The following is a 21093-nucleotide window of genomic DNA, read 5'->3' on the forward strand; positions in this document are numbered from 1 at the left end:
CATTGTCAAGTCAGAATAGACAACGTAAGTTGGAATATCGTTGATCTTATATACTTTTATGATAAGGTTGTTTTATGATTCTTATAACTTTAACTATAGCTCTTCGTCATCGGAGATACCTCTTCTATAACGTAAAGTTTTATGTGCATGACTACAGTTTTACAACTCCATGGATGGAAAGAATCGCAGTTGTAAGAGGTTGCATGTATCTGTTTGTTTTTGGTAAGGAGAGGTTACGATTCTCTCCTCTAAATGTAGATTATCAAGGGTGCATACGTCAGATTTTTACAACAAGAAAATAAAATGGAAATTATCAAAAAATGTTTCATCAATAGTTTCCTTGGCAAATTCGTTAGCAACGTCCGTCCTAGATCTGCCTCCGTTGATACCAACCTGCAGACGACAGGACATGTATTTTGTTGACTATCTTTTGGCCTGTGCACAGAATAGTCGAGAGGCGATTCTAGGCATTTATCTGGTCCGTATTTTCTGAATCCAGAAACTTGTTTGTCCCTCGAGAGCCAATCACCGCTTGTTTCCCCTTATGCAAACGTCCTGTAAGTCAGAGTCTACTTTACCTCTGTAATCATTGGCGCGAGCATAGGTGAGATTTGATTTAACAAATCAGAAGTTGACCTATGCAATTGTTTACAGTGGACCTCTGCAATTGTTTGTTGCAACCAATGAAATGAAAATTGACAATCACTGCTTCACCCTCCTAAGGAACTTCTAGCTTAGTCAGTCAACTTTGCAGTGTCTTTTCTATAGTGTAGTAGTATGACCACTGCCTTCGGGATGTGGGGGGCCCTGGTTCGAATCAAACCGGGAAAGAGCTACTCGCAATCTTTTTCCTTCGAATTGCAGGTAAATTTAGTCTTCTCTTTGTGAGCCGTTTCCTTAGAATTCCTTTTTAGAACCCCCTATTCAATATCAGCGATACTGATTTTATTCTGGGCATTTCCAACACAAAATGGTGTGGCTTCTCTTTCTGACAACCTTTGCATAGGTCAGAATTCAGGCTGGATCCGCGCCTGATGTAGGGTGTGGGAGGGAACCTTTTTCAAAAAGATCACAATTTAGCCTGTCAATCCAATGACATATAGTCACAATGGTAGTACCCCAGTCTAATAAAAGCAGTATTGGGCTTTTTTCGAAGAGTTCTGCAACCTATCGCTTTGGCGTATAAAATTGTGCATTTTTTGCGTCGTATTATTGAAATTGGAATTGTGTATCATAATTTATGGAAAGGTTATTCCTGTAGCCATTGAAGAAGCCTGGAAACGAAGTATTCCAGTCTAAAAATAGCATTAGGGGGGATGTTTTCGAAAATGTCTGCATTCTTTCTATCTTAATGTATCAAACAGTACATCTCTGATAAGTTTCATGCCTACTATCAAAAAGGTTTGGGATCTAGTACCTCAGTGTAAAAATAGCATTAGGGGGCATTTTTTGAAGTGGTCTGTATCCTATTCTTGTTAACGAATCAAACTTTGTGTCTCTACCAAGTTTTATGCCTATTTCACCATCCACAGCAAAGGACTGTTATTTCACCATCCACAGCGTATAGTTAGCTATCAACACTCTAGTCAAATGGTCATTCGCTTTAAGACCCTTTTACACTTGGAAAATGGGACCAATCCAGTTTGGGATCGCTCTGTTTTGTATTTTTCATCTTGTAGGGAAAGAGGGCACACAAAATGTCACCAAATGTCGAAGCACCGTGCCCAAAGCACCTAAATCTGGAGAATTCATTAGCCTCGTTTCCCATCCGTGCCATTGGCTCGATCCCATCAATTTCTAGCGTTTACACGAGACTTGTCGATCTCGAGTTTGCTTGACACAGGCCAGCACATTGAGGTTGCCCCTCGACTCCCTGTGCCTTGCCTTGTTTATCGGTGGCTGTAGAGTTTTAGTTATTGGGAAGGGCGCCTAGTTGAGAAAGGTAGAGGAAGCTGAATGTGAGCCGAATCCTTCTGAATCTTTCTAATCAGGATTCGCTTACATCTTGAACAGTACGTCTCCTGTGACAAGGGCATTATAAAATGTCTGAAACAGACAAATTAAACGTTGACAGTATCATCTCAAGACTATTGGAAGGTAATGTCATTCCCTAGGCCTAACGTCTTGTTTTGAGTTTAGACGGACTTTTCTTGAGTTTGAGTTAAAGTTATTTTCCTTTCTTAGTTCGTGGCGCAAGACCTGGTAAAAACGTTCAGTTAACAGAGGCTGAAGTCAGAGGTCTATGTCTCAAGTCGCGAGAAATTTTTCTCAGTCAGCCAATACTGTTGGAATTGGAAGCTCCACTGAAAATTTGTGGTGAGTGTTGCTCTACGTCTTTGCACTTCTGCACTTTTTGTCCAAACTTAGCAGGCGTTGCTTTGAGAAAACTTATTTTAGCTTCACTTTTAAAAAGAGCTCTTGAAATTGATTTACATAGTATGCTTAACCCTCCTACATTGTTTCTAATGAATAAGGAAGTTCTTGTTTTCTAAGTGTCATCGAATCGTCACCTTCGTCTGACATGTCAGAAAACTGTAATAATTGTTAGTGCATTTGCAGCAAAGCATTTGTAACATCTGTTGGTCAACGTGGAATTTTTTTCAATTGGAATTTTTTTTACTCCTCTCGTATGAGAGGTTTCTCTATTGTTTTTAGAGATTTCAACCATATTTTCTTGCAACTTTATGAGCTTAAAATACCTTCTTCTGTCTAATACTACATAACAATTAAGGTCACAGACATACTGTTTTTTTGGTTTGAATATATTCTTTTTTATGCAAATGCGAATTGAAACTGCTAGTAAATATAATTTTAAAGATATTGTAGATTGCTGTTTACAGCTGTAAAGCCTGTCATAAAGTGTTACATGCAGTAAAGTCAGAGCTAGCTGCCTGACAATCTGTTAAACTTAGAATAGAAACTTAAAACCATCCTGTTCTAAACACCAGAGGCATAAATTTTTAAGAAATTAAGGTTTTCTAAAGTTTGTGCAGTCTTACTAAAGTGATGGTGAAAGTAGGCAGTGAAGGTTAAAGTAGGCAGTGAAGCTTTGGTGAGTTAGTGGCAGGCAGTCACCAGTTGCTGGCTTCTTATCAAGTCCCTGGATGTATAGTTGTTTTAAAATAAGATGAAAATGAATAGATTTCTATATATATATTTATTATATTAAAATTTTTCACTGTTGCCAAAGCTTTTGTTCCTTATTCCTAAGGCAGTTGATTCTTTGGTTTCAGCTTTAAGCCTTTGTCAGAGCCATTTCAACTGTAGATATATTATGTATTATGAAAAGTTAAACGTCAGTTTGCTGCTTTGAAAGCAAACCCTCATGCCACTGAGCGAAATGTTTGGAATGGTAATCAATGTAGGCACTTTTATATCCATCCATCGACTCCTGTGTTGTTTCCAATCCCATTAGTCCCATCTAACATTTTGAGAAAACGGAGCCAATGAGAGAGACAGTATGTAGACAGTGGAGCTCTGATATGAACTGAACTAAAACTACATGCAAATTAACATACAAAATAAATCTGCTGAGTAAGGATGTGATATGATAATGTAATAATGATGCAATCTAAGGCTTGAAATGAACAAGAAACAATTGAGTCAGCATGACTGAGGTGAATGAAGTTGTTAACAATGGAAGAGGGAATGTCCTATGGTATCCAAGGCCATGAATGACATAAAGAGATGTCATGGGTAGGGTTACTGCCCCCTTACCAGCCCCCCCAGGTGTCTGCCACTATTTATGATAATCACAAGGCGAAAGGTGACAGGAGGTATATTCTTTCCACTTGTGTGCTGCCCAATTGTATAGAACCACTCTTTGACAGAATCAACTTCCAGTTTGTTGCTTCAAAAACCAACACTCATTCCATTGAGCCAAACAGCCAAATAAAATGACGGAACAATTTTCAAACCGGAACATTTGATTTCTCTGTAACCAAGGCAGTTGTTTCTTCAGTTTCGACCTTATAACCCTTAGTCAGAGCCATATAACCATTTATAAAATTATTGTAGGTGTCAGGTACATATTTCATATTTTTGTCATCTATAATCATATATGTTTTTATACATGTATGTGTTTATATTCATTCAGTAGGCCCAGGCTGACAGGAGAAAATTATTTTCACAAGGGTGCTGCCCAATTGTAAAAATATTGCACCTGGTTGGAATCAAACTCCAATTTCCTGCAACAAACATTTTACTAAGGAAAACAGCCCAGTGAATCATTTCCCCCACCCCTGGAGATGTCACCGTAGCCAGACCAATTGTTTCTTCTGTTTTGGCTTCCAAGCCTTTGTCAGACCCATATCAACAAAGCCATACCAACAGAGCCATATATATGTGTGTGCATTTATATACAACATACATATATTTGTATGCATACATATACATTTATATAAACAAATATTTGAGGGGTTTGAATGGGGGTTTCTGAATGAAATAAGTGTTAAGGTTGAAGATAGGTTAACAGGTAATGAAAGGAGGAGAGAATGTTTTTGGCAATGTTGCTTGAATACTTTCTCTCCAATGGGTCATACCACTAGGCAGGTAGAAACATAGGACATTTTTATATTCTTATATGGTATATTTTTCCTCCTGTTTCTTATTTTGCTTTTCTTTTATTACTGTCAGCTCTTTCGTTTAAAGCTTATCTTCTCATATTTTGTGTTTGTAATTTTATGGCTATCACTTACCTCTTGTGAGACAGTCAGCACCAGCATCTTCATCACATTCTACCTTTCTATTCACTTCTCTCCCAGTTCCCCATAACAATTTGCATTCTACGCATTTAACAGTATGTATTGTAATAGGCAGGCTTTCCTTGAGTTTCTTTTATTTGTTTCATTCTATTGCAATTTAGGTTGATAAGAAGGCTCCTCTAATTTTGTAAAGTTATTACTAATTTTGTAAAGGATGGTGATCAGTCCTTCCATTTTTGAGGATATTTATGGCTTAGGTGATAAATTCAGTTACTTGTTTGATAAGATTAATATTTGTTTTATCGGTTGATATTCACTTAATTTTTTAAAAAAATTAATTTTTAAGCCAATTTCAGCTGCATATGAAGTCAGGAGATATGCTTGTAGTGTGTTAGGTGTGTTATGTTGACAGCAATATCTGTATAACTCTGATTGGAAAGAGGGTGATGACCAATAAGGATACCTATGTCCATTTATGGCCAACTTGAACACAATTGTTGTGATGATGATACACAGTAGAAAAGCAGACAGAACATAACCCTCTTAAACCCCTAGTTTGATGTAGTTTTTGTTGAGTAGGGTTTTATCCAGCAGGCTCTATAGACTAAACACTTTTGACAATGTTAAAAACTTTTTTAAAGTCAAAGAAGAAAGTTAAATTATTTGGACTTTTCAATTATTTGTTCCAGAGCTAATGTTTGCTGGTGGGTTCCTCTTCTGGGTCCTCTTTCAGCAGCATTTGTGAATGCTTTGGGTCATTTTGCATTGATACCAACATATAGTTTCCAGATGTAGCTTAGTAGACTTGTTGGGCATTAATTGTCGCTATCAAGTCTACCACCTTTCTTTTAGATAAAAAAAATTAGAGCCTTTTTGAAATGTTGTGGTACTTGTCCTGTTGTTAGTTTGCAAGTGGATAAGGGATGTAGTGCAATGATGAGCAGTCAAAGTTTTGTTATACTAAGAGTAGATATTATCCAGAACTGGCCTTGCAGCAGCTAAAGCAGCTCTGTCATGGTCTCTGGTACCCCAACTCATGTTTTAGTTTTTTTTCAATGCATTGTGATACATTCTTTGTGGTGGAAGGCTAATGAGTGTTTAAATACTGTATTATGTTCAATACGTTCAAGTGGTGTTTTTCACAAGCTTTTTGGATTCAACTTTATGAATCTTATATTACCAAGACAAAGAAGGAACCCATTCTTTTCTGATTTTTGTTCATAGGAGATTGCTTGTTTAGTTTGCTGCCCTGTGCATTCTGGAATATGGCCTTACCAAATTGAAAATACTGTTGACTAATGAAGGGGAAACACAAAATACATACATATCATGCAAAAGCAAAGACTTGAAAATAAAGCAGTTTCCACAGGGTTGCTTTTTACTGACCTTGGTCAGCTTGTAGCACCTAAAACCAATAATCTAACAATGACAATTTCATCACTATTCAAACATAGTGAGTAAATGTTTTCTTGAACTTTGTAAGCTTTAAGGGCAAGTTTTCTTCTCCACCCTTCTGATGTTTACATGTTTTACAATGTTCACTTTTACATTGATTGTGTATAGTTTTAAGGTTTTTAAAAGACTACTGAATGTTTATGTTTAGAAACTATTAAATTCAAATGCACATTTTTACATAAAATCCTAACTTTTAAATGTCCTTTTGGTGGAATTGGTTGATTTTTTGGTCATATTGAAATCATTGGTTGTCATTATTTGGTGATAAATAATTAAACACTTTCTGAGAATGGATAACCACATTTTCAAAGGTAAGCAGGTATGCTTGCTCAAGACAAAAGAATGAACTGCCTTTTCAATATGAATTATAAAATATATTTTACTGTTTTTTGACATGCTCAACAAAATATTCAAATTCCAATAACTGTATTTAGTAAAGACAGATTCAAATCATGGACATGCTTCCCAGTTTAAGTCACCATAGGTCTTTGTTGCTTGGTAAGAGATTCTCCTGTAAATTATTGATGACCGGCCATAGGTTGCCATCTGCTCTAGACTCAAAATGCCAATCTAAACACATATTTGTGTAACAGCAATTGCTGATATCTGACATTTCCAGTTTTTATTTATTGTGACAACCAGTACAATTTTGACTTGCCTACATCAACAGTTTTTTTTCTGTCATATGTTTTAGGGGTAGAATTGTTGACAAATAATATTATATAATACTTCTGTCAATTAGCTTCAACTCTATGTGTAATGAAAATAATACAGATTTTTAAGAAAACCCATTTTGGCAAAAATATTTAACTCTTGTTTTCATCAGTAACATATATTCAACTACATTCACTTGGATAAGGTACATGCAGATGTGAATAGTAAATAATATATTGTTTTGTAGCTTTTGCTCAAAAGATATTATCTTTAAACCCAAGGCCTCTAGCCCAAAAGAGAACAGTGAAAATATCTTGCATTTAACAGATGATTTGTGTTTGGTATCTTCCTTTCCAGTTTTACCCTAGTCCCGCCACCTGGATTTCAAAAGTCCTGCTTGTTAGACCTGAGCAATTAAAGTTGACAGACAAATTTATTGTCTCTATTTGTTCAGTCTTGTTTTATTACAGTTCTATCTAGTCTTTCTAATTTTTCAATGGTTCCTTTCTTTTTTAGGTGATATACATGGCCAATATTATGATTTGCTAAGGTTGTTTGAATATGGTGGCTTTCCCCCAGAAGCAAACTACTTGTTCCTTGGAGATTATGTTGACAGAGGAAAACAGTCCCTAGAAACTATTTGTTTGTTATTAGCTTACAAGATCAAATACCCAGAGAATTTCTTTCTTTTGAGAGGCAACCATGAATGTGCAAGTATTAACAGGATTTATGGCTTTTATGATGAATGTAAGTTTTTGCTTTTTTAGATATTTTAGCTCCAAATATGTGACAACACTTCATCTCTTTCTCCCCAATAATTTTTTTGATTCACACTTTCCTGGTTAGGGTTCATACCTTGCCAATCCGATACCTTGCCTTGCCAAACATCAGTCCGATATTTCATAATTCAGACAAGAATTCTTGGTACCAGTTCATTTGGTATAAATGCTATCAATTTTTATTGCGTATAAGGGCTGAAATATACGGTCCTTTTTAACATCTGTTTTCAACTAAAGGATGTAAAACTGATGTAAATTGAAAAAGGGTCATCAGTCACCATTTCCTATTCACTTATGCCAGCTAGGTGTGTTCAACTTTTTCAATTTTCTTCGGCCTTTTTAACAAAACACGAACACCTTTTATTAGTATCATACATGTGGTGACATATTTATTTGAAACCAACGGCAGTTATGAGGAGGGCAAAAAGGGCAGTTGCACCCCCCCCCCCCCCCCTGGAGTCCAAAAGTCAGCAAAATTACCATTCGGCAATATCTGACACTCTGTCATTTTGGGTTTTTTAAATAAATTCTAACTGAAATACTTCAATCATTTGAAGCCAAGTTTCAAACAGCACTCCATTCCACAGAAAGTAGAGTAGAGTTGATATCGAGGATAGGTCAAATAGCTTGTCAAGAAAAGAATCCAGATTTTAGACACAGGATGCCTTGTTGAGATTAGGAGGACTACAGAATACCACCAGGATATGATGAAATACCAATGGAACTCTTTTAAAACCTAAATGAAGAGGGAATATGTGTATGTACCATAATATATCAACTAATAAGGAAAACCGGAAAACAACAATGGAAACGATTGATAGATCTGTTGATACCAAAGAGTGGAAACAACAGGATATGCTCAAACAACAGAACAATCACACTCATATCTCATGCCAGCAAAGTGTTGCTTAAGATCATACAACACTGAATGCAAATACCTATGGAGAGAGAAATGCCTGTAGAACAAGCTGGATTCAGGAAAGGACGAAGGGCAAGGGACCAAATAGCAAATTTGAGGTTGGGAATGAAGATTGTGAAGGAATACCAGCAACGAGTGTACATGTGCTTCATTGATTACTGTAAGTCATTCGATCACAGTATCATGTGGAACGTAATGCGCAAGATGGGAATGCAAGAGTACATAGTTCAACTCATTAGAAACCTGTATGAAAACCAGGAGACATAAGTAAGAACGGAGCATGGTGACATATAAACCTCTGGAATTGAAAAAGGAGTGAGGCAAGGCTGCATCCTTTTGCCCTATCTATTCAACATATACAGTGAATTCATCATGAGGAAAGCGAATCAAAACGAATGAAGATGGTATCAGAATTGGAGGAAGAAAGATTAACAATTTTAGATATGCAGGTGACACAATCTTAATGGCTAAGTCAAAAGAAGAACTGATAAATGTGCTCACACAAGTGAAAAAGAGTAGTGCAGAGGTGGGATTTTATCTGAACTTGAAAAAGATTAAAGTTATGGCAACAGAACAGATCGATGAGCTCAAACTGGGAGATGAAAACATTGAAATCATCAACAACTTTTTTTTAGTATAAAAAATCATGGATAATGGAACGTGTCATGAGAAAATTACAAGACGATTGAGTCTAGGTAGGGCAGCAATGACAGGCCTTGCAAAAATTTGGAAGGACAATAACATAACCACCAATACCAGAGACTGGGACAAGTGGAGGACGGAGATCTTGACCATCACCTAAAGTCGGTGTCAACTTGATGGGACAAGATGATGCCTTAACTCTGTCTAGCATTTAGAGAGCATTGTGTAGAAAATTTACAAAAACAACAAGAAGCAATGTTCTACTTCAATGATGGTGCTGCAGTATATGCATGAAACTGGACTGTGCAAGGCATTCCCTTATCTGTATAGAGCCCATCAAATATACTTGTCAAATCAGCCAGTCCTGAGAGGTCATTCTCAAGACTAAAGACAAACAAGAACTATCAAAGAAACAAGATTGATCAGCAATAACTCAATGGGCTATGAGTTCTTTCAATTGAAAACATAATCCCTGAGAGATTGAACTATGACAAAGTACTTGACTCTGATAAAAATGTCAGACAAGTGGGTTGAAATATTTCAAATAAAGACTGAAGTAAAGATGTCTCATCATGTATTTGTCTAAGTATTTGCAAATTGTGGACTGAAGTAAGGGATATCTCATCATGTTCTTGTCTAAATTTTTGTAAATTGAGGACTAAAGTAAGATATATCTCATCATGTATTTGTCTAAATATTTGCAAATTGAAGATGTTAAGAATTGTCTTTGATATTAAGAATCTTATACTGATTCCTGATTCTGCTATTTATATCGTATTGTAACCCACTTGATAGTTGTGGACTAAAGATATTCTCAAAGAAAGACTGCTTCGAAACAGGTTACAAACCAGTTTTGAAAATTGAAAATTTAATATCATGTATTAGAACAACTTCGAAATTTTGAAAGAAAACTCATTTTTAGTTGACTCATTATTTTAAGTTTATATCAAACTCAAGAAAGGTTTAACTGAGGAGACGAGTATTCAGAAGAAGGTTTAGTTTCTGCTGGGCCATGAAAGTCATCACATCACATTTTAGGACTAGTTCAAAACTAGTTTGAGTCACACCATTTACGGTGAGGCACAACATTTGCCATGTAATAATCGGCAAATTTCACAATGATGCCCCCCCCCCCCTGAAATTTTATGAAAAATCGCCACTGTTTGATATTGCCACTGTTGAGCTGTGATACTCTATAAGGTTTAATGATTTCAAATTTTCTAATCAAGTTCTATTTTTCTGATCAAGTTTCTAATCATTTTTGAATCAAGGAGATACCACTTCTTGTTTCCAAATGTCAGCTTTGAGTTCTAATTACCACTTTTCACATGTTTTCATAAGGTCATCAAAGGATCAAGACTGTTGTTGATAGGGGTTTAAAAGCTATTCGTTTGCTAAAATGCAATCGGCAGCTCTAAAGGGCCCCAAGCCATCTTTGACAGTTGAATAATATTGATTGACAGATGGGTTAGGCCACTTTTAAAGCTGTCGATTGCCTTTAATCTTTGCAAATTAAGCATATTCGTTTCCACCATTTCAGAAAGTTTGCAATTACGTGCCAATTTCCTTTAACAGTAGAAAAACCCCAGACCTCTCTATCTTTATTTTCCAGACCTCTCTATTTTTTGTAAAGTATTCATGAATTGCTGAATTTCGCTGATGCAGGAAAATGATTGATTTATTTTAGTTTCCTGTTAATTTGTAGTTGTTTGTTTTATCTTTTTACTTACTGACACAGGTAAACGACGATACAATATAAAGCTCTGGAAAACATTCACTGACTGCTTCAATTGTTTACCAATAGCTGCCATTTTAGATGAGAAGATATTCTGTTGCCATGGTGGTAAGTTCATCTGAACTTTGTTATAGAGTTCTAAATTTCTATTACTTGCATGATAACAAATATACTATATATACTTTATATATTTGAAATCTATATAGTTGGTGAATCATGCATTTTTACTGGAAGGCTGTTTTTTATCTTCTCTTAACATAAAACAAAATTTGGGCTATCATGTGCCTTTTTTAGGCACTGCATCTGCTTTTATTTAACATTATTTAACATATTTGAAAACGAGACAGGAAATCGAAAACGAAGCTAACTCTGTAAGGATTTTCTTGTGGCCTGTGCTCACAGTGGAGAAGCCGTACTCGTTGTTTAGTACTGTTGTAGCTTTGCTTTATATATTGAGAAATGGATCAGTTCAAATATTTGTTGCTGGAAGACAAGGCCGTACATTGTCTAGATGACCTTTGAAATCTCACTGTCAAGGAATTGAAAGTGATTTTGGCGGCATGCAAGGAGGGAATGTCTGGGTCGAAGGCTGACATTATCATGCGGGCCTACGCAATTTTCTCTCGCTTGAAACAGCAAGCTGAGCCTGAAATTTCTTCACTGCAGCTGCCTCAGACAACTGATGAATTAGCCTGTACACATGAAGATGTCTTTAAGTTGAAGTGCAGCCATTTGCCTTGGACTTCAGATTTACGAGGTACTCCAGCGTTCAGTTTCGTTCAGCTGTACGATTAACTTGTCCTTTGCACCACAAAATTTAAGCATATAATGTTAAAGAGTACGGGGTACAAAAAGCTCAAATTTACCACATATTAAGAGAATTGATGAGGCAAAGGATTCAAATTCCACTTTCTTTGATGTGCGTATGAAGGCATCAATGAGTTCTACTTTATACAAAGTGCTGGTGATTGTTGATAATTCTGGCAATGTTTCCTGTGCTGCCTGTACATGCCCTGCTGATGCTGGTGTATCTGGCAATTGTAATCATTTTGGAGGGGTTCTTTTTGCTTTGGAAGATTTCAATAGGAAAGGCTACAAAAATTGTCCTGAACCTGTCTCTTGCACTTCCAAATTAGCAGCCTGGAATGTCCCATCTTCTTTTACTTCAGTTTCTCCTGCACCTATTGATGAAGTTCTTATCAAGAAGATCAGATTTGGCAAAGATGATGTTCAGTTAAAAGCTGTAAAGAATATTTGGCATGATCCTCGTAAAATTGTACATCGTAGAACAGATGAAGAAATGGTTGAAAAGCTCTATTGCTTCTTCCATACCAAACAGTTGTTTCTTTGCCTTTCATTCTTTTCCTGATTCTTTTCTTTTCAGTCTTCAGCAAGCAGTTCTTCTATTGTCACAGAATTGGCTGATTCATTGGATTCTCCTTTTCAAGGTTTTTTTGTTAAGCCTGGTTTCCATATAACTTTTATGCGTCGGCGACACATCGGTGATGCATCACCCACGAGTGAAAGTTTAATGGAAACACTCCCACAAGGTTGATACGTCGGCGACTCCGTGTGAACATATGACCCACATAAGCCAATGAAAACCATTATCAATCACCATGCCCACTCGTTAGGCATGGTTTGTTGTCAAAAGGCTCCTTAGAAGGCCTGGGTTATGAGTGTTGCCGATACGTCGCACACACTTAAGAGCCATGTCGACACGTGAGAGCTTTATGGAAACCAATCTCTTTCAATATGAATACGGACAGCCAATGGCTTTTTCAATATGAATACGGACTGCAGCTATGTTGGCAGTTTCTTCAGTTTATTTTGGTGTTAGTTGGGCAAGTTTCCTTTTAAACGGAGGAATGTTGTGAGTGACATCAACTGCGATCTGCCATTACATTGTCACCAGGTTCAAGGAGAGAGATGAGACCAGATTTAATCGTAATTTCTTTATCAGATACACGGCCTGACCACAGTTTTGATACAAATGTGATTGCCCCAGTAGGAGATATTCCAACAAGGGCTTTCCAGGTGTTGTGATGCTTATACTCTGACCAAGTTTGTGACTGAGCTATCATAGATGAAGGGACTTCTGTAAAAATGTCAGTACAATCAATGATTATTCGTGTGGATGGGTACAGTTTAAATTCTTCTGGCATTAAATTTCGGATTTGTTCTTGAGACAGGAAGGAACAGGTGTCAGAATTTCTTCTTCATTAAAATCAGGAAAGGAACAGGTGTCAGAAGTAGTTGAAGAGGAAGGTTGAAAATAAACAGATGCAGTACGATTCTTGGGTGCTTTTCGTGTCGTTCGTGTAGTGGTTGCCTTGGGATCAACAAACAGCTTCAGCGAAGGAACAGCATCGGCCACTAACTTCCAGCGAAGTGGATTTCGCTTTATACCAGAAAGCAGTAAAGTGTTCTTCGCTTTCTCAAAATCAAATTGCACCAGTGTTTTTTTCTTGGATTCTTTGGATTATGGAAAACGGCTTAATGTCAGACATTGTGTCTGCTTTGCTTCTCAGGACAGTATGGACATTTTTGTCAGGCCATGTGTATATTTTTTGTTAGCAATTTGTATGTATTTCTGTCAGACACAGTGTCTACTTTTGCCTGTCACTGTGTCAGCATATCCTGTCAAGCAATGCGTTGTTTACAACCTTTGCATCTGCATTTTTGTCAGCGGTTGTCTGTATTTTTTAGTCTGGCTTTGTGTCTACGTTTTGTCATGCAAACTGTATGTTTTGCCAGGTCCTAGTGTCTGCATTTTCTGTGAGGAACAGTGACTACTTTTTTCTGTCGATGGGTTTGCATTTGTATCTACGTTATTGCAAGCCTTGTGTCTGTTTTTGTAACATACTCTCACAGAATAAGAATAACCAGGAAGGTCACTTGTGGACTGAAAGTGTGCACCATAAGAAAGATGAGAGACCAATGAATTGATTTTCCTTGTCAATATTTCAAAACGTTCCCACAAAACTAGTTTGAAGATCTTAGACCAGGCGTATAATACGTCAAGGTTAAAATCTCTCCGAACTTTTTGCCACCATGATATTTAGCTACCTTTACCCACTGGTAATGAGGTTTTTTTGGTAAAGGGCAAATACCTGCTGCGTGTCTTAAATATGGGCATTTTCCCAAACCGAGGGTTACACGAAGATTGAGTCAAGTGCACTGCAGCCTTTACTTCTTTACCCTTATTTTACTTCGAAATAACATGATTCTATCTCAGTTAAGAAGTATTTCAATGTAGTTTGATATCATTTTATATCATATCTTAAATTGACACCTGAAATCTTTAATCAGCGCCTTTTCGGTAGAATGTTTTGTAAAGCACTTTGTCTGCGTTTTTGTCTCTAACTGTATCTGCTTTTCTTATGGGGATTTTTGCCTACAATTTTGTCTTCCACTTTGTCCTGTCAAATACAGTGTATGCATTTCCTGTCGGATACAGGGTCTGCATTTCTTGTCAGGCACTGTTCATACACTTTTCAGGCTTTGTACCTGCGTCAGTGCTTTTGTCTTTCAGTAGATACAGTTTGTAGGTACCACTCATTCTCACTATTTTTCATTTTCTAGCTTGAGTTGCCCTGTGCATTTCTGGCAGAGTTTGCTTCATTTTTTATTGTTGTCAAATTTTGCAACGAAAGCGATAAATAATTTTTTTCTCAAAATAAGTTTGCATGTTTTAGGATTGTCACCTGATCTTCAGACAATGGAGCAGATAAGACGAATAATGAGACCAACTGATGTTCCAGATCAAGGTATATTCAAGATGAAATTTAGAATGTAGATAGTTTCTTAAACCCATCGTGTTATCGCCTCTTTTGTTTTCTGTTTCTCTGTGGAACAGGCTTTGTTGTTGTAAACCCAGAAATCATTTTGCCACCTTCCCTTGCCCCATTACCCCACTCAAAAGCACTATTATTTGGATAAAAGTGCAATTTTCCATTAAGCAGGATAATAGGATAGTAAAAGGCATGGAGAAGCTGTACAAAACCATGCCAAAACACGATAGAAATACAAGAGTCAAAGTTCTTTTTCTGCGTAAAACCTTAAACCGTGTGGGTTTAGAAGTATAAGGCAGAAGAAAAACTACCAAGTAATAAACAGGAACATTTTCATTTTAAGCTCTTACTAATGCTTGACTCAAAAACCCAACTCCAAACACCACACCTCATCACATGTGCTATATTGCTAGAAAAGACTGGGGAGAGTACAGAATAAAGCTGCGCATAGGCTGTAGCTGTGAAGCCAGTTAGCAATACCACATGCGTCTACTGTAGTCTTGTTTCAGACAACAGAACTCGCTCCATTTAGAATTAGCCTTCGAAAGTGGAGCTAGATTTTCTTGGTTTTTTGGTTTCGACTTTTTGTAGTTGGAATTTCTTAGTTCTTTACGTTATCTCGGTATTTTTCATAGCTTACTTAATTCATCACTTGTCTTTCCTTATTGTTGACAGTTAAGTGACGTAGAAACTCAAGCTACTTAAAATATTTTTGCGAAGAAGCCAACATTTTATTTCTCAGCGAATAACTTAAACATTAGCAATTAGAAAGGTTATGCTAGCACCCTCTTCAAGAAGGTACCTGGTCTTACTGCCTCGTGCTACTTTCTTAATAGCAGGTCATTTTCTATTTTGTCCACTACTGTTCCTCAACAGGTTTACTTTGTGACTTGCTGTGGTCAGATCCTGACAAGGAAGTAACAGGATGGGGAGAAAATGATCGTGGTGTGTCATATACATTTGGTCAGGACATAGTGGCAAAGTTTCTACATAAACATGACTTTGACCTAATTTGTCGAGCACATCAGGTATATCATTGTGTATTCCGTTTTCTTTCTAGTTTCTTTCGTGTTTCGTGTTAGCCCTATTGAATGTAAATCCTACTTTTGTCAATGATAAGGGATTCAACGTACGTCCAGTCTTAGAATGAACAACCCATTTTGTGCCAGATCTGCAGCGAGCACGATCCATTATAAAAACTAGCCTTTGTATTTTGGCTAAATTTGATGATTTTGATCTGCCGTTGCACCAGGTTGATGTGTTTATAAAAAGATGAAAATTTGTGGCCAGTTCTAGCCGAACCATTTTTTTCTGAGTGAATTTGGACTAGAATCTGTGGCGAGCGAAAATACAAAATGCATACTGGCCGTATGTTAGGGGAAGTTGATTACCAAAATACTAAACAATCTAACCAACTGCTACCCAATTCTGGGCATATTACAATCGAGTCTTTTTTGTTTAGTTTTTACAACTAGGTGCCTGAAATGACATACCAGAAGCTTCACACGAATATAGACCCAGTTAACACGAGAGTGGATAGGCATTGCGTTTACTATTTGTATACTTTTGGGTCCGCTATCTGAACACTTTTGGGATCGCTTTCAGAGGTGATCCCGAATAACTGTACCTTTGAAACGGTTGGATCTGGTCCAGATCGCATCTGTCTACATTTTTATTCTAAAGTGAGACAAAATAATTGGCAATTTAAAGTATTTTGGACACTTATTCCGTGGGTTTGCCGTCAGAAGACCCAAGAATATTGGAAACATGTCAGAAACTTACTACTGCGTTGGAAAATTAGTACAATTAGGTGAATCTTGTCTTTTTAAAGAATGTTCTTATTTTCTATTTTGACTACGAATTTGTCTTTTTAATTACTCTTTCAGGTTTAATAATGACTGGCTCTACCACCTCCATATTCAGTTCATGCTTGTTTTAATCTCAGTTGTTTGAAAAACGTTTGATGTATATCATTTTCAAAAAGCGCATGCCTTTTCCAAAAGCGTTTAATCTGTAGATCACATCTGGATCCGATCCCGTTTAAACACAAATGGTTTTGGATCAGATCCCTGGGATCGGATCCAAAAGTATCTGGACACCTTTAAATCCGATCTGGTCCAGGTCTCGTGTAAACAGGGTCTTTAAGAACACTAAGTTACAGCTTTAGTTGAATTTAGGTAATATTCAGTTGTCGTCATAATACCATGGCAAGCCATCCAGTTTCACATTTGTATAAGTCCCCGAAAAATTGTCTTCTTCTTTGCACAGATATTCAGCAATTCTAATCTTTTTGCCAAACCTGAAAAGTTTGAATAACCTCATCCTATTTTTGAAAAGCAATCCATGCTGAACTAAAGGGAAGGAATAGAAATAAACAGACAATTCTTAACGTTTCGATAAATAAATTTATGACCCGCATAATGTTAACTGATAAAACACGTGGCCCTCGTTTCGTGGTCGTTTATTTCTTCTCGTTAATTAACTCTCGTTGATTCATTCTTGTTGGTTCATTCTCATTGATCCATTCTCGTTAATTCATCCTTGTTCCTCGATTCTTGTTAACTCATTCTCGTTGATTGATTCTGGTTGATAAAGGTTGTCGAAGATGGCTACGAGTTCTTCGCAAAGCGTCAGTTGGTTACTTTGTTCTCCGCTCCAAACTACTGTGGTGAATTTGACAATGCAGGATCAATGATGAGTGTAGATGAAACACTGATGTGCTCTTTCCAGGTCGGTATTCTTGCCTTTGACTGTTTGCCGGGGGGGGGGGGGGTATTTTCATTCAAATTAATTTGTGTTCTGAAGAGGAAGCAAAAAGTCCTTCATTGAAATGCTGAGAGCCATGCAAATATATACTTCAATGACGTCTCATTTTTTTGTAAGAGGATATGCATACTTTGGCTAGACCCTAGTCTTTTACTATGAAGATTACTCTTCACTTTAATCGTGCAGGGAATGTTGTTATGCTTATTATAATCCCACTGAGACTGTAGGGGAATGAACTAGACAATCCGGCAAAAGACTCATACAAAAACCAAGGACATGAAGTATTCAAGTATAGATGGTTTGTAATAAAATGATCAAAACTGGTCTACTTTTATGTATAAAATGCGTTTTTCTATATTATTCCGTGTGTTGATTAGCCACAAAGCCATTTGGTCTATACTCCTCCGGTCTCCTGTCACCAACCAAATGAAAAAAGACTTTTCATCCATAGTGGCCCATACTCGTCACATCACCGACCAACTGAAGCAAGGCTTTGCCGCCGTATTGGCCCATACTCTTCACTTCACCGAAAAACTGAAGCAAGGCTTTGCCGCCGTATTGGCCCATACTCTTCACTTCACCGAAAAACTGAAGCAAGGCTTTGCCGCCGTATTGGCCCATACTCTTCACTTCACCGAAAAACTGAAACAAGACTTTGCCGCCGTATTGGCTCATACTCCTCACTTCACTGACCAACTGAAACGAGACTTTGCATCCGTAGTGACTCATACTCCTCACTTCACTGACCAACTGAAACGAGACTTTGCGGTCGTAGTGGCTCATACTCCTCACTTTACTGACCAACTGAAACGAGACTTTGCATCCGTAGTGGCTCATACTCCTCACTTTACTGACCAACTGAAACGAGACTTTGCATCCGTAGTGGCTCATACTCCTCACTTTACTGACCAACTGAAACGAGATTTTGCCTTCGTAGTGGCTCATACTCCTCACTTTACTGACCAACTGAAACGAGACTTTGCCGTCGTAGTGCCTCATGCTCCTCACTTTACTGACCAACTGAAACGAGACTTTGCCGTCGTAGTGGCTCATGCTCCTCACTTTACTGACCAACTGAAACGAGACTTTGCATCCGTAGTGGCTCATACTCCTCACTTTACTGACCAACTGAAACGAGACGTTGCCGTCGTAGTGGCTCATGCTCCTTACTTTACTGACCAACTGAAACGAGACTTTGCCGTCGTAGTGGCTCATACTTCTCACTTTACTGACCAACTGAAACAAGACTTTGCCGCCGTATTGGCTCATACTCGTCACTTCACCGACCAACTGAAACAAGACTTTGCAACTGTTATGACTGAAACGAGACTTTGCCGTTGTAGTATCTAAATGCTCGTTAATGTAATGCCAAGTGTATTGATAGTTATACCATCTTTTTAGAATTCTCCACCATTATATACCTCTCTCCCATATCATCGTACCTGGCAAGGACCCTTGACTGTCAATGAATTATTAACACAAGAAGCTAAATGATGATAGAGGGAGACTGTTTTTTATTCAAAAGATGTATTTAATTAGAGGCATTCGGCAGACATTGATACAGTTGTAATGCAGTAATCCTATTGATCGCACTGCTAAGCTGTTATCGTGCAAATTGTACCACATTGGCAGGCTGATAGTGTGCCTTTTGGGTAAAAGGGGAGCAGTCCAATTGAGACCAAACAAACTTCTACTGTGATACAATGGGGAATATGATATGCACCTAGGATTCTTCTTATTCACCAAAAGAATAATATTTTCTTTCAGATTTTAAAACCAGCTGACAAAAAAAAATTCGCCTATGGCGGCTTTAACTCTGGACGCCCTGTAACTCCGCCACGAAGTCAGGGAAGCAAAGGAAAAGGAAAAGGCAAATCTTAGAAATGTTACTAGATTATAATATTTAAAAAGATGTACTGTTGCACTGGTTGTAAATAATTTTTGACAAGAAGTGAACCGTAAATTTTCTGTGCAAAATTTAATTAGTTTTTCGGGCAACACTGGGGAGAATTCTTGAGTTCGCTAATACCCATGTGACTTTTACACTTCCTTTTTTCTTATTACATGCTCAAGTTTGGTTCTGTATTTGGTCGTAAAGCGGGTCTAATTTCTGGTTTTGTTATAATTTTTTCTGGCACTGAAGTATGCAGAAAAATAGTGCAGTATAGAATTTCTCTTCGTTCCTTCTCACCCTTTTAGTACCTCCTTTATTTTTAATATAATTTTACCCCTTTTTGCATTTCGAATCTATTAAATTTGTATAGTTCCAATCATTGTTAACTAGCAGCTAAATGTAACATCTCATTAAGTAATGCTGACAGAATTTCTGATAAAGTCCTGCGACCAGAGTGAATCACGCCAGTTCACATGTCGCTTGAGAAGCCAGTTTCTAACCAAAAGTAGATAGGGATTCACTAGCTTTTAGCCCAAAGCAATTTTCGTGCTCTAAAAATTCAGATTGGCTTTAGGTATGCTAATCCAACTAGCAATTCAAAGCAAATCCCTTTTGAAATTTATTTTTACACCAAGTTTGATAACCAATTTTTGTCGTTTGTTGCTTTTTATGTCATTTAGTTAGAAGCCTGTTTATCGCAGAGATTTTTTTATTGAACCCTGGTTAATCCTTTGTGTACCTGTCGTTTGCCTAAATAGAATTAGAGTTTGTGGGTTTCTTTTGTTAGTTAATCCAATGTTTAGTTGACTGTTGCATGTTCTTTGGTATATAGCGTTTGTTTTTTTCGTTGCCTGGGATATTTCAACATGTTTTTATAAGGAATAACAGAGATAAAGTGCCTCTCCCCCCATGGACAGGCGTCCTCCCTCTCCCCATCCTTATGGATAGGGTGTTTATGTTCATTTCTGTCACCACCATCATTCATGCCTTTGCGTATCTGTATGATCAGCCAGTGCGTAGGCTTCAGTGGTATTTTTAAACTTCCAACTCAAAGCTTCACAGTGTATTGCATTTTTTGTAAATAGATATGCGAGTATTAAATTTCTTGTGTGATAACAGGCAAAGTAGATAAATAATTAATGTTGTAAGGAATGAAATGCTCTGATGTGGACACAGCTGTTTGGATTTTCACCTCGTCTTTAGCATTTTGTCTTCGCCTTATAACAAATGTAGAAGACATAAAATATTGCAGAGAGAGGAATTTGCCTGGTAACAGAGCAAATATAATCAAACAGGTTTTATGACGTAGATTCAGTTTCAGCAGAAGTATCTCTATGTTCCTTCTGGTTGACACTGACCGTCTTAAGATGCACTAGAATGTATTTTGAGTACAGTGCGTATGCTCAGGGATGAAGGAAGTGTTCCATCAATGCTTGAATTGTGCGCAGGTGGGAGACTCAAGAAGATTCGTACATACGCTCCAACAGGGCCTTTTGTCACTTCGCAGAAATGTACAAACAAGCGCGAAAAGTTCAAGTTTATTTGATTTTAAAATTTTCCTCCCACAAATTTATTCTGAAACAACAGCAGTTATAAGAAATAATTATTTTTTTGCAATTGCCCTATTCTGTGGTTTGATGTTAGCAAATATACTATACCTTAAATATGTATTGATATAAAAATGTATTTCGAAAAATGCAAATGAGAAAAGTAGACCAAAATCTGGGTTAAATACTTAACATAGTCTGCAAG

The 21093-nt window shown here is 37.3% G+C and overlaps 1 protein-coding gene across 1 annotated transcript; it reads left to right on the forward strand.

Moving 5' to 3' along the window:
• Window positions 1-1886: 1886 nt before the first annotated feature.
• Window positions 1887-20512, forward strand: LOC135683853 (serine/threonine-protein phosphatase PP1-gamma catalytic subunit B). Its single transcript, XM_065199230.2, has 8 exons — window positions 1887-2097; window positions 2185-2316; window positions 7329-7559; window positions 10891-10995; window positions 14586-14657; window positions 15558-15709; window positions 17277-17411; window positions 19215-20512. Exons 1-8 carry the CDS (start codon window positions 2043-2045, stop codon window positions 19326-19328), a joined length of 996 nt encoding a protein of 331 aa, XP_065055302.1. The 5' UTR covers window positions 1887-2042; the 3' UTR covers window positions 19329-20512.
• Window positions 20513-21093: the final 581 nt, after the last annotated feature.

The sequence above is a fragment of the Rhopilema esculentum genome, chromosome 7, assembly GCF_057945365.1.
Source record: "Rhopilema esculentum isolate cy_ngs chromosome 7, ASM5794536v1, whole genome shotgun sequence".
NCBI lineage: Eukaryota > Metazoa > Cnidaria > Scyphozoa > Rhizostomeae > Rhizostomatidae > Rhopilema > Rhopilema esculentum.

Coding starts and splice junctions, on each gene's coding strand:
- LOC135683853 (XM_065199230.2), top strand. CDS start 2,043: ATGTCTGAAACAGACAAATTAAACGTTGACAGTATCATCTCAAGACTA. Junction 14,658..15,557: donor AACTGATGTTCCAGATCAAG/GTATATTCAAGA, acceptor GTTCCTCAACAG/GTTTACTTTGTGACTTGCTG. Junction 15,710..17,276: donor TAATTTGTCGAGCACATCAG/GTATATCATTGT, acceptor TGGTTGATAAAG/GTTGTCGAAGATGGCTACGA.